The sequence below is a fragment of the Thrips palmi genome, unplaced genomic scaffold (assembly GCF_012932325.1).
Source record: "Thrips palmi isolate BJ-2018 unplaced genomic scaffold, TpBJ-2018v1 HiC_scaffold_11, whole genome shotgun sequence".
Classification (NCBI taxonomy): Eukaryota; Metazoa; Arthropoda; class Insecta; order Thysanoptera; family Thripidae; genus Thrips; species Thrips palmi.
In genome coordinates, this window is record NW_023144622.1 from 7,585,875 (window position 1) to 7,602,604 (window position 16,730).

A 16,730-nucleotide genomic window follows, 5' to 3' on the forward strand; every position below is an offset into this window, starting at 1 on the left:
TGCATGCCCTCACTTGTTCGAGCCGTTCATCATGGGGGGCGTGTTGCCACCGGTGCATGGCTTCTTGTAATGCCCGTGTCGCTTCGCCGTGACGAGAGGGGAGGGGGAGGGGGAAGGACCTCCAAGACCGGCAGCACGTTTGTCCGCATTACGGCAGATAAAGTCGACAAATCGGGGGCAGAGCGGCGACCTTGTGTAATAAGTCTACTCTGCGAAAAATGATTAATAAAATGAAAAAAAAAAACTAGATTTTTTAAAGTTTAGAATCAGCCTAGTGTTTCGAGTATTATCTGTTGGCTTTAGGAAATTAGGAATGAAGTTGCATTCTTAATTTGATCCTAAATCGAAAGAAAGTGTGGTAACTGTTTGGCAAAGGGTGTGTGTGTGTGTGTGTGTGTGAGAGAGAGAGAGAGAGAGAGAGAGAGAGAGAGAGAGAGAGAGAGAGAGAGAGAGAGAGAGAGAGAGAGAGATGAAAAAGCTAGCCATTCCATGCGGTCAATGCGTTTTTCTCGGCCCACTCCGGCGCCGCATTAGGGCTGCACTTTCATAACGCCACAGCGGCGTGGGCGTGAACGGAGAGGCAAAAAAAAGGCCGCATCGAGCCAAACAATATCGTCATGCATATTTATTTCGGCCTCATCGGAATATTGTTATAGGAATTGGTGAGGGAGGCGTCAGGTTGCCCCATCCGGGTGGTCGCGGCTGGAGACCCAGAGGAGCCACGGATCGTGCAGTAACGATGCATATCTCGCATTTCATTCCATTTCCACCTGTGAGTCGTGCGAATAGGAGCGCCCCGGCGGCGCCACTGTTTTTATTTTTTTCGCTGTGGTCTAGTTTCCCAGCGTGCACACTTTGAACTATTACACGAAATGCAAGGCCGGGGCGATGAGATGGTTGTAGTGCTCCCGGTCACAATTTGTGATGCAAGCATGGAACGCCAAAACAAAGAGCGGAGCCGCGGCCAGCGATTTGGACCACGCGAGGGGCCGGCACACTGAGAGTCGTTGTCGTCGCTCTGTCTCCCTCGCACCTATACTGCACGCCCCATGAGTGCGAGAGAGACAGAGCGACGACTCTCGGAATCAGTCTGCTGGGCCAGACGGCCGGGAGTCGAAGCCGTCAACGAGCATTACGGCGAGGAATCGAAACCACACGCGACCCACCCGCGCACACACTGGAAAAGGACTTCTGGCGCCCGAGGGGGTTCATACACTTGGGAAAACATCAAGTTTCCCGAGAAGCACAATAAATTTTCTGCAGGTAAAATTTTTTGTAAGCGGAATTGCAAAAATTTCGTGCGAAAGTTTTGTGCCAAGCACACGCAAGCGGAAGATTGTGCGAGACTTGGACAAAGGAATTTAGTGTGTGCTTCTGGGCGACTGGCATCGTGCCGCGGCGTGGTGAACCCCGCGGGGGTCACGGGGCCGTGGCGGTCGCTAGCCCGCCATACCTCCACCACCGCGGCAACGGCAAGGGGTTGCACAAAATGAACAAAGTGCACAAAAGCATGTCTGTCCGTCTCTCTCGCGCGGCAAAGAGGTACACGTGTGATCCAATGACCGGCCGGCTCACACAGCGCGCCGATTTGTCGGGGAACCTTCGCACACGCCCCGCCGCCCCGCCGCAGCGCGCTGCCCCGGTGCTTTCGTCGGCCGCAGCCGTCTCTCTCCGTCTCTCTCGCACTCGCAGCCCGGCCCGTCGGGGTGCGAGAGAGACAGAGGCGTTGCTCGCAATCGCGGCCCCCGCGGGCTGCAGGGCCCCGCCCGGCCCCGCCCACGCAATGCAGGCCGTGCCGTGCCGCGTGCCCGCACGCGAACAGCCGCGCCACACGCCCCAGCCACGCTGCCCGCGTGCACGCACGCTCGGGGCGGACCGATTATCCAGAAGCGTTCGCCCGCACGCGTCCTTGCAGAAGCACAGTGGGCCAGAAGACCGGCGGAGGCGGACAAAACTCCAGACGCGTTTTGAGCTCCAGAGTCGCTAAACAGGCCTCGAACCTAACGTGTGACCCCACCTATGGATTGCTCTCCGAACGAGGATTCCATTGGTGGGGTCACACGCTCGGTTCGAGTCCCATTTAGCGACAGGAGCTCAAAACGCGAGTTTTGTCCGCCTCCACCGGTCTTCTGGCCCACTGTGAGAAGGCTGCCCTGCTTTGGTCTCGATGAATCATTCATTCATTCACTCAGCCGGAGCGTCTGTCTCTCTCGCGTCGGCGACGGGTTCGCGACGCCGCACGGAGTTCGAGAGAGACAGAGCTGTCCAGAAATCAGCCCGCCGCACGAATCCGTCAAAAAGTCCGGACAGTAAAAGTACACAAACATTTAGAGTGTGGGCGTGGCCGCGGCCGCCCTCACGAAATACAGTCATCCACAAACAAAATAAAACAGCAACAACAACAAAAGGTAATACTAAACCGTAACGTTGCACCTGTTTGAGAGTTTTGAAGCTTACTCCCTTCTTGAGGCGAAAAGGAGCATAAACTACTAGTGCCCCTGTACGCTTCAAGGGTGTATGACCAGTACGCCCTTCTTGAAACGTCATGTTACGCCTTAGTTTTACCTGTGAACAACAACAACAACAATTTTTTTTCGCACGAGACCGGTGCCTGTCGCGCGCCCTGGCACGGCACTGCTGAACCTTTTGACACGCGCGGCCCAGCGTGTCACGCCGCGGTGTCGCACGCGTGACGGCCGGCGTGTCCGATCGGCACGTCATCAACTGCAACGACTCTGTCTCTCTCGCACTCGTGGGGCGTGCCGTACGGGTGCGAGAGAGACAGACTTGCTTGTCAGTGGCGTGCCGCGGCGCACAAAGGCGTAAATTTGATGCATGCCCCGTCCAGGCCTTCCAGGCCTTCCAGGTGGCTTTACTGCTCGTCGCGTTAATCGGACCGCCGCTCGCTATGGACTGCGCTCCTTATGGAAGACTGTTTGCGCGGCCAGCTGCGGAGGCCGGCCCCGAACGGCGTCGCCGTCTCTCTCGCACTCGCGGGGCGCGCCGCAGCGGTGCGAGAGAGACGGAGCGACGTGCGGAATCGGACGGCCGCGGCGCGTGCCGCCGGACCGGCCAGCGGCAGAGTCGCGCTGTCTCTCTCGCACTCGTGGGGCGTCCCGTAGGGGTGCGAGAGAGACGGATCGGCTCTGCTCGGCAAAGCGGCGTAACTCCCTTGGGACAGACGCTTAAGGGCGGATCCATGGAGGCTTTTCCCCTCACTGCACCCAAAAAAACGACTTCTTGGATCAAGAAAAATTTTACTTTTCTTGGTTTTTGCAAGAGAATTTTTCTTAATCCATTTTTTTTTCTTGAATAAAGAAAATTTTTCTTGTGTCAAGATTATTTTTCTTACAAAAACCAAGAAAATCAAAAATCAAGAAACCACTTTTTTGGGTGTGCAGGGACCTAGTGTTGCCTTCTGCCAACCTTCCCGGCTGCTCCGTAGGGTCAGTTGGGGTAATAATGGGATACGGGGTAAAAATGGGACAGCTGATTCCTAGTCAAGATTTGACATTTTTGAACGCATGACATACCAAATGTGATGTTTTTCTTGTGAAAATAACGTTGCTACGGCACAAGTTCTAAAATCTCGATTCTTGACTAAGAATCAGCTGTCCTATTTTCACCCCTTGTCCCATAATTACCCCACCTGACCCTACAAGCCAAACAGAGGGCCTGTACCACCGCGCCTGGGTATGCTGGGAAGGCGGTGGCGTCAAGGGAAAGGCGTGTACAGAGAACGGTGGTTAAGTTCGCAAAGTTTGAATCGATGCAAGAGTTCATGAAGCTCCAGCCCTCGTTGGGCTTCCCCGACCTTCAAGGACTCACCCTCGTCCCCCTGTTGCCGTCCTTGTTCCTCGTACACTTGTGTGACACTCGCACATAGCAGTGTATCTACGGTGGGATTCCCTGCGAAGATACGTCGCTCTGTCAGATGATCACTCACTTGTTCCACGGCGCTTAACCCCTAAACGACTCGGCGCTTCATAAAGCGTCCGCTGGATTGCGGCGGTGCGATCACGACGGCGCCAAGACGTCAGACTCATTTTCCTCGTCGCTCTCTCTCTCTCGCACCTGTACGGCACGCCCCACGAGTGCGAGAGAGACAGAGCGACGACAGTCCGCAGCCTGTCACTCCACTGTCTCCTTACCGGCCACTCGGCGCGAAAATGATGACGCCACGTGACTCCGCGTGACGCAAGGTGCGTTCCATTAGGATACTGCCGCTTCCGATACGACCAGCACACTGAGAGTCGTTTTCGTCGCTCTGTCTCTCTCGCACTCATGGGGCGTGCCGTACAGGTGCGAGAGAGACAGAGCGATGCAGAGCAAGGCAGGCAGCGCGCACGTGTTAATGAAAGGCGACGAGCTGATTAATGTGTCAGTCAGGGGCAACTCGACTGGTCTCGTGTCGACTCACACACATCAACACGCACACACACACATGCTCGGCCGGACAGGCTCGAGCACAATGGCAGAACGCTTATTCGCAGGACGTGCCCGGACTGCCGATAGGCGAAGCGGGCTTATCGAAAGCACGCGTGCTTTCCGGGGGCTGGCACCACAGTGGCGTTACAGATTGAACCAGCCGTGAACACGGTGTCGACAACAACAGAAGACTGAGGGTCGTTTTCGTCGCTCTGTCTCTCTCGCACCTATACGGGACGCCCCATGAGTTGCGAGAGAGACAGAGCGAGTCAGTCTGCAGTCGCAACAGATGCCCGCTGCAACGTATTCAGATTCAGGTCCATGACTGCGAGGCGCACCGTCGCGCTGGTCTCCGCGGCTCCGCGGCGACGACATGCCCGCACACGATCGCAGATATTGGACTCCGGCACGCTCCCGAGGAAATCGAGGTCACGGCGCGAAATGTGACACAAAGATAAAAATAATATTTCAAGGCTCCCCGTGTGGGAATACTGCGGGGCGCGCGACCAATGTCAGCCTGGCATAATGCACTTTCGAGACTGAAACCCTCGCAAAGATCTAGTCGCAGATAAGGGGGCAGCGTTGCGCATGGAGCCCTGCCATGCGCAGGCGAGGGGGAGAGAGAGAGAGAGAGAGAGAGAGAGAGAGAGAGAGAGAGAGGTCACTCTTAAGAGATGTCCTTTCTTCCCAGCCAATCCGGTGCGGTGCGGGGTTAGTGGCCGCGACGCTCGTTGCGAATTTATTAGCATTATTAGCCTGTCTGCTTGAGGGAAAAAACCGTGGAAAAGGAAGCAGCTGCAGACACCGTGAAAAGGCGCGATAAAACTTTCTTTTCCTCCTCAGCCCGACGGTCCTGGCGGCCTGGCGGTGCAGCGAAGACACCTCCTTCCTCCTCGCTGGCCGTCCCCGCCGTCCCGGTGATGGACTGCACCGGGTGATGGGTCTCTTTATCGAATGGACGTGACGTGGTGACGGGCCCGGACATCAACCGGTGTGGCCTCCGGACCCTCCGGATGCCTCCGGACGCCTCCGGACTCCGGGGGACTTTCACTAACTAGTGCGGAGCCCGGCGGAGGCTCTAGACCCAGCGCGGACAGGGCAGACTGGTGGACCCGGCTCGCCCGAGCCTTTCTGCAAAGACTGAACACAAACCAAAGACTCTACGGCGAGACTTTGTTTTGGCCTTAGCACCCAAACAGTTCCACGAGGAGGCACCTCCTTCACTGCAAATCCATAAGTAAGTTTGCCACTCCAGTGGCGCTCCGTTTCGAATGCCAAAATTTGGCGTCTTGCCCTGGACTGTTCTTGTCCAGCGCCCCTAATCACGTGACCACGCCACTCTCCACTGTTCTCCAGCAAGCTGATCCCGAGAGTCGTTTCCTCTCTCTCGCACTCGTGGAGCGTGCCGCACTGTGGGCCGATGGGGCACTTCCTCATCGTTCGTCCCAATTTCAGACACAAAGGCGCCCTTTTTTCGGCGGCTTGCCTCACTCACGGTTTTCATGACGGCGTGCGTCGTCGCAACACGCCCCAACACATCACGCCCTTCCGACTCGGACGAGGCGAGCGGAGCCGAGTAGAGCCGAGTCGAGCCGAGCGGGGCCGAGCCGAGCGGAGCCGAGCCGTGAGAGCTAATTTGACAGACGAGACGCGAGTGAAAGGAGCAGCGTCGTTCCGGACAGACTCCCTCGGAATCTCCGAATCGAATGGCAGCGCCGGCAGCGCATCCGTATAGAAGCGATTAGACGAATTAGGGCTCCTTTGTCTGGTCGGCCTTTCGGTCCTCGTTGGCCTTGAGAAGCCACGAGCCGTTTCGAATCAATTTCTTTGCCGGCTTTCGGCACCTCCCGTCGTGAGCCCCCAATTTCAGATCGCCCAATTTCGCAACGCACTATAGAAACCATTCAAAATCATCGGGTCGGATTTTATTTATTTTCACGGTTATGATGATGACGCTGTGGACGTGGGAAAATGGATGAGGATCCTAGACCGGTTCTGGCCCGGCGTGCCCGTCAATTTCTCCCATTCAGGCGATTGACGAGTTCGCGCGATATCGTAATCATAATCAAGTGGATCGGCGCGCGTTAGCGCTAGAGAGTGAGAGTGAGGGAGTGAGTGGGGGAGTGAGTGAGTGAGGGAGTGAGAGAGGTGAGCTAGCGCCCCGCCCAGTCGGTGTCTAACACGGAGGGAGTGATCTCTCCGACACGGCAGATTGTGTGCATCCGACTGACTAAAAACACGCGGCCAGCCAGCGGCCGGCCAGGACTTTCGAAAGACCGAAACGGAGCGTAGTGCGCTCTGGTTCCGGTGACATCGCCGGGGCGCGCGGTTCGGGGCCCATCCCGCCGCCAAGGCCACACCGCACACCACGCCGCCGTGACCCAATCCTAGTCACGCAGCCCGCGGCCGGAACTTGCGCACCGAGACCTGGCCGAGGCGTCCACGTTCGAAAGGCCTGCCAGGCCTATGGCAGGCCTATGGCAGACCTATGGCAGGCCTGAGGCAGACCTATGGCAGGCCTATGGCAGGCCTATGGCAGGTCTGAGGCAGACCTATGGCAGGCCTATGGCAGACCTATGGCAGGCCTATGGCAGGCCTATGGCAGGCCTATGGCAGGCCTATGGCAGGCCTGAGGCAGACCTATGGCAGGCCTATGGCAGGCCTATGGCAGGCCTACGGCGGCCTAGCCGTCGTCTGGCCCCAATATTTGCACATTGAGCGAAACCTTGCACTCACTCGGTATGCGGTCCGCGCGGCCCGGCCGGCCCGGCCTGACATTTAGGGAAAGGTTGCGTACGAGCCGGAGCCAGGCCAAGCTTGGCCCTGCTCGCGGCCAGGCCACCGCCGAGCGTTCAGGCTCCGCGAAATCGTGCCCCAATTTCCGGAAGGCTCCAGTCCTCCTCAAAGACAGCAAAGCGTGCCAAAAAAATTAAAAAATTAAAGAAACATTTAACAAACCACAAAAAAATGCTTTAAAAAATCACAAAAGCAACTACAATTACGAAAAAAATGGGACACTTCTTTGCGGCCGAATGCTAAAGACCGCGGCTATCTCAGGGCTGCTTGGCCTGGAATCAAAGAGCGCACCAATTATGCAAAAAAAGGAGGAAAGCAGAGCCGCTGTTAGCGCCGCGCCGCGCCTCCGTTTCACGCGTGTAATGGCCCCTACACTGTCCATCCCGCGGATTCGGGCAGCCCGGCTCGGCGCGGCGCGACGCGGACGGGACGGACCGACGGAACCACTTTCGATTTGCTTTCGTTCACACCGTCTAGCCGGGCGGCGACGCAGAGCGGCGACGCTCGGGAAAAAAAATTCGGGCGGGAGGCGCGGCTGTTCGGTGCAGTGTACCGCACAGTGGGCCAGAAGACCAGCGGCCAAAATTCTAGACGCGTTTTGAGCTCCAGAGTCGCTAAGCATGACTCAAACAGAACGTGTGACCCCACCAATGGATTGCTCTCCGAACGAGGAATCCATTGCTGGGGTCACAGGCTCGGTTCGAGGCCTGTTTAAGCGACTCTGGAGCTCAAAACACGTCTAGAATTTTGACCGCTTCCACCGGTCTTCTGGTCCACTGTGTACCGTCTAGCCTCCTGCAGTGTACTAACGGCGGCAGTGTACTGTCCGGGGGCAGTGGCCACCAGGGCGGCAGCGCCTCGCCTTTCCAGGCGGTCGAGGAGGTAACCCAAGCAGCTCCTCCTGCCCAACGCGCTAACGCGCCTCGCAGTCACGCCTCTGGGAAATATGAAAAATGCGCTCGCTCGGCCGGACGCCGCCGCTGGCCGCCCCTGGGAGCGACAGAGACGGATGGCGAGGGCGTCGTCGCCGTCGTCATGCCACACCGCGGACCTCGGCCAGCCTCGGCCAACCTGTGTGTGGTGCTACACTGCCACCGCACTAACGAACGGGACCAATTACTGTTTCGCCATCCCCACTCCGTTTGACACCCTGGGGGTCACCCCGCCCCGCCCCGCCGCGCCCTGCGCTGTCCGGCACCGTTGTGCAACGACGAACTTCATGGAAGGGCCGCCCTGCGGCCGCGCGCGGACCAGCCGGACTCAACAAGGAAAACAATTTGGACGGGTTCGGTTTTCCTCGAGGGGGAAATCACTCTTATAAACTGTGACCCGACTACTCCCTATTACGTTCTATTACGGTATTACAAAAGGCTTATTAAGCCCGAAAAACTCCAAATTTAGGCTAAAATCGGATCCTAAATAGGGGAAATTTTAAAAAAATTGGCATTCGCTTCTATTACGCGTAATACTAGGAATCGGTGACCCGACTTTTACGCGAGGGATTTCTCCCTCGGTTTTCCTACTCGCTGTGTGTGTGTGTGTGTGTGTGTGTGTCAGTGTAGGTGTATGTAGGTGTGTATGTGGGTGAGACAGCCGTGAAATTCCCCCCTCCCCCAAAAATATAGTTGAGGTTTTTAAACCAAAGATTATGAGAAGTAAAAGAAATTTTTAAGAAAGTTTCATGTTGGAATGCGTTTTAGGAGTCGCGTAGTGCGGGGCTGGGCTGCAACGGTCTCGGCGATTGGAACTAACAATCCGGTGTCTTTACGGCCGGGAGGAAACAATGAAATGGAAACGCGATCCCGGCCGTTCATTCCGAGAGTCTGTCTCTCTCGCTGCCGCACGGGGCGCCACCGCGAGTGCGAGAGAGACAGACGTCCGCGGCGTGCGCACATCGCGGCGCACCTGCCGATCGCAACGGTGCTGCCGACGACGACGGGGAGAGAACGCCGAAAAAGAAAAAAGACCCTGCGCGGAAGTTGCGCTCCGCCGTGTCGTCATGTGGCAGAAGTATGGTAAGTGCTGTGTGTATTGCCGGGCGCCATGCCCCCCCCCCCCCCCCCGCGGGGTAAATAGAGCGGTCCGGGCGGCCCAGCCGGCCGTGTCCAGGTCCAGTGTCGCCGCACTGCTGTCGAAAGTGATCGTCTTTCAACAGCATTCCTGCCCTGCCCTGCCGGACACGGGTAAGGGGCCGGCACAAATAACTCACGCTTTTAGAGGGGGTGGGGGTTGGCCAGGACGTGATGAATGTGCGAGGGGGAGGGGGGTGTCGAGCAGAGGCCGGAAACGGGACCCTTGGGAACCCCGTAGCTCGCCTCCGCCGCAGCGACACTGTGCGAGAGAGAGGTCCGAAAAGCCAACGGCGGTACCGAGCTCCGAAGGTTACCGGGTGGCCGAACGCGTCCGATCGCCAAGGGGCCCCCGTTGGCCAGATCACCAGAGGCACGGCAGACGACGGACCCCGGCTGGCGAGCCGCGCTCGCCGGCGCCGGTCAACCCAACAGCAAGCAGCCACTGAGTGCGTCCGAAGGAGTCCCCCGAACAGAGAGGTCCGACACCCCCTGCTGTGCGACAGGAACCTTGTCGCTTGGAACGCAAGCCGGGCACAGCCGCCAGCCCCCTCGGTGCGGGAAGCGGCCGCCGCCGGCCGCCGCCGGCCGTCTGGCTCGTCGCCTCGCTCGGCCTAGCCAAAATCCGTCACCCCTTCCCCCCCCCTCACCCCAGCGGCCAACGACCCCCGTTACATGCACGAGTCTCTGGGGTGGGGACGGGTATGGCCAAGCTGCTCGGCGAGCCGAACCGAAGTTCCCCCGCCCCCCGAGGGGGGCAGCGCAGCGGCCAACGAGACCCGATTCCGGCCTTGGTGTCGAGCCCTTGTGACGTTATTTTTTTAAAAAACCCTATGAAGTCCCCTTTTTTCCGCAAACGACGGCGCTACGCTACTGCACTGCACCCGTGCGCTCTGCCAGAAAAATATTAAACTTTATTTGAACCCTGCAATTTTTTGCTTAAGTCAAAATTCTAATGAAATTCAAATTCTTGACAGCTAGCATTGGTTTTCTTCTAATTCCCATAAATAACGTCACAAGGGGGAAGGGGGGAGGGGGTTCAGCTGGATGTGACAAAATGTGACGAGAGGGGGGGAGGGGTCAAAATGTTCTAAAAACGCGTGACGTTATTTGTGTACGGCCCTAATGGTCGAATGGGCGCTGGAGGGGCGCCTCTACGTATGCAGAGCCTTTCTGCATCCGGTTCCCTACAAAAAAATCCAAAGGGCGTTGGGGATACGTGCGCTTAGAAAACGACATGCGCGAAAAAAAAAAACAACAATCAGCTGGCAGTGCTTTTGGAAAAGAACGTGCCGTGCGACTCCGGCAAGACTGTCTGTCTCTCTCGCACTCACGGGGCGCCTCGTGTGGGTGCGAGAGAGACAGAGCGACGAAAAACGGCTCTCGTGTGCAGGCGGGACGGCGCGGCGTCGAGGAAGCGAGAGTGCGGCGAAAATAGAAACCAGAGCGCTGAAAGTGCAAGCGGTCTGCAAGGCCCGACCGGCCGGCCGGCAAGGTTAGCCAAGGCCGACTGCATAAGGCGAGCAAGGAGCAGAGCCGCTAGCAGACGAACCCCACGGCGCGACGCCATGGCGACGCCCCGCCAGGCCGCCAGCGCGCAATTTGAATAGGAATACCAAGGTCCGAAAACAACTGGCACGTCGCGGCACTGCCAAGTAAGTCGCCCGCTGGACGCCACTGTCGTGAATAGCTGGAGTAAAAATTGAAAAAAAAAGGTCGATACAAGGGTGGTAAATTGACTCCGGCACATTAAAGTTCGAACACTGCAGAGATTAGTTTTTGTTGTTGTTGTTTTTTACGAGTGTGACAATTTCCTACAGCGTGTGCGTGAGTCCATTCCCGCACGTCCTCGTCAGCACTCGTGCACCACGCCACACGGGCACTGGGGCACTGGAAATGTAAGTGCATTATTTTGCTTGCGCGACAATTTGCAGTTGCCGGCCCTGGGAACGCCCCGCCCCACCCCGCCCCGCCCCGCCGCCTTGAACGGTCCACCACGCCTCGCCGGGCCGGGCGGGGCGGGGTAGGGCGTTCTGTACCGTTCTGTAACCTGACCCGGCCTAGAGTGCCTCCCATTATCAACACTTTACAGTGAGCATGCGTCGCGGCCGCCTTGCGACACATTGCCGATAGGAGCAGCGAAGCAGCGGCACTCGAAAACGGCACGCCACTGTAGGGCACGGCACGGCTCCCACGGTCCACTGCGAATCCCGAAACGCGCTGGGAACACGCCGTCGGCGGCCATCCCGTCCGTTTTTTTTATTATCCGCCCTCGGTTTGGTTTAATTGTCCGAACCCGAACGGCGCGCGCGAGAGCCGAAAAGGGAGAATAGACAATAACTGCGTTGCGACAGTGTGTGGCGGCGAGGGGAACTCGTGACTCCGAGGAAGGGCGAGGAGTTTCGGGAATTGAATTCAGCTGCCAATCGCAAAAATAAATGTAGACCCACTCACTAATTTTTTTTTCAAAACATTTTTTTTTCACTGTAACAAAACAAATAGATTTGTGACAGCAAGCTGTTTGTTCACGTTAAAAAAATTAACACTAAAGATTTTTGGTAGGCCTGGAAAACAACAACCTTTTTTTTTTAAGGCCGACGCGCGAAGCCCCTGCGAAGTCGACGGTAGGCAATCCCGCAGTACGCCGGTGCGTGGCGGGCAGGCCCGCCCTGCCAGGCGCTCCAGCCACTCGTCTCTCTCGCACTCACGGGGCGTCCCGCAGAGGTGCGAGAGAGACAGAGCGACGCCACGATCGGCAGGACGAGAATGAGAGTGAGAGGGAGGAGAGGAGGGGCTTGCCGGACGCCACGCGACGCACAGTGGGCCAGAAGACCGGCGGAGGCGGACAAAACACTAAACGCGTGTTGAGCTCCAGAGTCGCTACATGGGACTCGAACCGAGCGTGTGACCCCACCAATGGATTCCTCGTTCGGAGAGCAATCCATTGGTGGGGTCACACGCTCGGTTCGAGACCCATTTAGCGACTCTGGAGCTCAAAACGCGTCCGGGGTTTTGACCGCCTCCACCGGTCTTCTGGCCCACTGTGCGGCGCCGTCCGTCCCGGATGTGTCCGTTTTACGATGCAGCCATTTTTATCGAGATAAGACCGGGAGAGGAGCAGGCTAGGCTAGGGCTGGGCGCGGTTCGGTGGTGCAAGTGCAGCCTAAGTGGCCGCACGGGCCGCACGCCGGACAGAAACCGCAACTGCTTAATTAGCAGGCAGGGCTTAATAAAGGCAAGCCGAGCCCTGACCTTTGTCTCGGCGAAGAATAGAACGTAAAGCGCAGCTTTTGGCCGCCTCCACCTTCTCTCTCTCTCCTCTCTCTCTCTCTCTCTCTCTCTCCTCTCTCTTTCCTTCGGAGAGTCCGTTTTGATTCCACGCCCTCCCCCGTTTCGACACGTGTTCGCCAACCTTTGCGGCGTCACTGGCAATCATTAGGGACGCCCTATGCCCGTAAAATGCCATCGAATCTGTTCCGGCCGTTCTCTCTCTCTCTCTCTCTCTCTCTCTCCCTCTCTCGATCGCGAACCGCGGCGGTGGCGCCGATGTGTTCACCTCAGGCGGGGCACTGTATGTGGTGCCGTGAGTCAGAGCAGTGTATGAGTAACCCTCTCACTATCAGGAACCCGGCTGTGGCCGAGCCAGACCAGACCTTGATCGGCTCCAGTCGCTCTTTCTCCGTCACTCCGGAAATTATTATTACCTTTGTTTAACAACAACAACAACAACAAGTAAATAAAGATAAAAATAATGAAGAAGGGGGAAAAAAGTGTGGCAAGTCGACACCACTGATGGACGCGCGCTGAGCGTTTAGTGACAGCCGAGGGAGCACAATGCAAGGCCTAGGCCTCGCCACTAATTAGATCAACTTAACCTGGAGCCACTGCAAACACCGAGTGCATTTTCTTGAAGGGGAGCCGCCAGTCCCACCGAGGGCACTGCAGCGTGAAAATTTCGGTCGTCGCTCGAGGACAACGGGGAGGCTAATTTCCATTGCAAGAATGTCATCAATGGAGTTGACGACACCGTTGGCACGCCTCTGCAGTAAGTACAGGAGATTTGCTGGAACGCCATCAATTTTTTCATGGATTTGTCATTATTTTAGAGTGATGAAAAATTTATCAATCTGTTTAGAAAGGGGTAGTCTGGGGTTTCTTCTAGTGGTGGTTAGCTAGACCATGAGATTAGCCCTAATCTCATGGCTAGAGGCAGGGGTCAAAGTAGCGCCTACTTTCAAGGGCAAAGATTTGCTTTTAGCCTCCGTTTCAGGTCCAGGACTAAGCGGCAATCGTCCTGTCTTGAGTTACCAGAAAGCTGAGATTTTGCCCATCGCCATTTATGGCTGTTCCCCGCTCCCTAATGACCACGCCGAGGTGGCCGCCACTGCACTGCACTGCATCCTCAGGTCCGAATCAACTCCAGCAAGGCGGGGCGGCCGCGGCGGCCATGCCTAGAAATGGAAGTCCAAAGAACCGGATCTGTCATGTTCAAGTGTACGTGTGTATGCATGTGTGTGTGTGTGTTGTGTGTTTGTGGGTGTGTGTGAAGCTGGTTTCACTTTTTACGCGCGCTGACCGCAAGGGATGGACAAAGCCATTTACCGCCGATAGGAACGAAGGGCGCGATTAGGATAGGATCAAATCTGCTGATGCAGGTTCGCGATGTTCTTTGTCATGGACATTCTGTCCCCCTTTTCCTGTAGTGCCCTGCACCGTGTGATACAGCACGACCTGCCCGTGGTTTCGCCACATGTCTCTTGTTGTGGCGCGGGCAGAGGGAGAGGGGGGGGGGCGTTAGTACACTGACCAGCGTGACCGCGGCGGCCCGTTCGGCCCTCGGACAGTGTCCCCGTGGGGAAACCCCGTCACGCCCAGAAGCATCGCGGCCGAGAAATTTCCCGCCGGCCGAGGGAAGTTTCCCGCACAGCGGGCCGCGCCACTGCGACCGCCACTTCAGCAGTGCGTCAAACTCCCTGCAGATGCGCGTAAATTCCCCCAGCAGCGCGAAAACTCCCGCAGTGGGCTGCAGGAACAGCACCCAGCCTTGTCGTGCGGCGTCGGAGACAAGACAAGCAAGAGACAGCTGGTAATAGGTCAGCCAGCATCTGTCAGCAAGGCAGCCACCGCGAATTCCTAGTCACCCTCGCTGACGCAACGGGCAGAACGTGCCCGCCCCGGAACCAGCAGGGCCTGGCCCGACCTTCACCCCGGCCTAACCTAACCTAAAGGGCCGGCGGCCCCATTCCGTGGTCCTTAGGGCCACTTTGGCTCGACGTCCTTGGCGGCCCTTGACGCGGCGCTGCCCTTTGGACTGCAATCAGGGAGCCAATCTGACGAAAGGGAAGCAGTCACAGTTTATTCGAGACACTCCGTTGGGATTCCAGAGGCCGCAGCCTCCTCCTTTTTAGCAGGAGAGAACAGCACGATGTGAAAAGACACAGCGACTTATAATACCAAGACTCGGGCCTTTAAAAAGGAAATTAGATCTGCATTATAATATAACTTTTTTTTTCGGAAGGAAACAAAATAGTACTTGACGGAATTTTTCGAGTGTTACGGACGCGTGATCAAGTCCAGACACCCCCACCCCTTTCCAGCGCGTGCTTTTCCAGGCGGCTGGCTTTCCAGAGGCGCTGGACTCGCTGGAGAACGGCGGCGGGCTCTTGAATGGCGTCAACGGGACCGAATTAGGCGTCTCGCCGGCAGCCCGAGCAGCCAGCCAGCCTTGCCGAAAAGGTAAACGGTGGCACGGTAGCGCCGCATCCGACTGGGTCCTTCCCTTTCACTCGATGGCGATAAGCGGCCTGCCCGGCCACAAGGGGCTTTTATAAATCACTCGCCGCCTTTCCTGCGCCACTGTAAACTCGGCGGGCGTTTGGGGAAAGAGGGACGTCTTCGCGACTGCCACGGGGAACCACAGCGGCCCGCAATCCGGACAGTGAACTTTAAAGCATTTAGTTTCTATTCTTTCGACTGAGTACATCGCGTTAGCCAAAAATTCATAATTCACAGCGCACTTTCTTGCTCAACAGTATTTTTTTACGAAGAAAATCAACCAGTCGATTTGACTTGGATTCATTTTACAGTGGCCCTCCCCGATTTTCCTTCCCATGCTGTGACGGAGTAACTAACGGTCACCACCTCGGTGACGTCAACTAGTTTCACGGTTTTACGGGCAGCCGTATTTTGACGTCATTTCCCGCTGCGGATGACTGCGCTGGGCGTTCCCTCCGCCACGCCACTGCACCGCACGCCACTCGGCCGCAGCCAGACGGACCGCTGCACTTGTGCCCCGCTGCAAACTGGGGCAGCACGAAGTATGCTGGCAGAGGGTCACTTTATGATAAAATCTACCGTGGGTGACATGTTCATTTCTTGAAAAATTATGACAATTTATCACATATTCACGATGACTTTTCACCAACTCCAATAATTTTTGAGATGACGTCATCTCAACGGGTTTGATGACATTCTCGTAAGGAAAATCAGCCCTTAAATTGGTATGAAGTGACGCCCAGGAACTATGACAGTGCAGTCGCCGCCCAAAATGTGAACCCGAAGGGTCACAGGCTGTTTTCCAGCAATTGCTTTCCGTCCCAGTGTCAGCTTGGCCTCTCGTCAATTACTGATTCCTGCCCCAAGCTTGGGTTCAGACGAGTCGTGACGTCCCTCCGTCTCTCTCGCACTCGTGGGGTCCTCCATGAGGGTGCGAGAGAGACAGCCTGAATCGCTCGGCAGGCGGCATGGCCGCCTTGAGGCGTTTCCAAGACGTGGTCCTCCTCGAACCGAGACGCCTGCAGTGCACAGCCTCCAAGAGGTCCCCCAGAACACAGTCCGCCCAGGTCCACGACGGCGACCCCGACCGTGACGGCGTCCAGCTTGTCGGCGAGCAGGGCTGCAGGTGCGGTGTCTTGGCCGAAGTCCTCTTGCCGTATCCCACGGTAATCCTCGTGCACTGACTAACCTTTTCGCTTCTTGAGCTTGGTCTTGGGGCTGGTGGAGGCGGGCGTCGGCGAGACGGCGCTCGCTACGACCACCACGGCGCATAGCGCCAGCAACACAGCGCGCATGGCTACGGTATTCACAGATGTTGCACTCGGCGTCGTCGGACTCGACGCTCGGATCGGGACACGCGCGCTACTCGGTTCACGACAGCATGCGGGTCGCGCTGGGGCTCGGCGCGCTGTGGCTCGGCGCGCGCACTGCGGTGGACTGCGCTGCACAGCGTGGACTGTCTGGCGCGCAAGTTTCTCCGGTCCGGGGCGGCGGGCTGCGGCGGGGGCCGGCCTCCCCTTAGCCTGGCCGCCGGGCCGTCCCGTCCCTTCCAGCGCCGCCAGAGCCAGCGGGGCCCGCAGCGGGGCCCGGGCCGGGGGCTGCAGCAGCGCGCCAGCAGCCTGCACAGGGCCGAGTTCCTTTCTCTGGGCCCCGCGCCCCGCC

General features: G+C 57.4%; 1 protein-coding gene across 1 annotated transcript in view; it reads right to left on the reverse strand.

Annotated features, from left to right (window-relative positions):
* Positions 1-16,506, reverse strand: part of LOC117639576 (laccase-5) — a 45,136-nt gene extending 28,630 nt beyond the window's left edge. The window contains exon 1 of the mRNA XM_034375390.1: positions 16,258-16,506. Within this exon, the coding sequence (XP_034231281.1) occupies positions 16,258-16,363 (106 nt within the window). The 5' untranslated portion in view covers positions 16,364-16,506. The remainder of the gene's footprint in view (positions 1-16,257) is intronic.
* Positions 16,507-16,730: the final 224 nt, after the last annotated feature.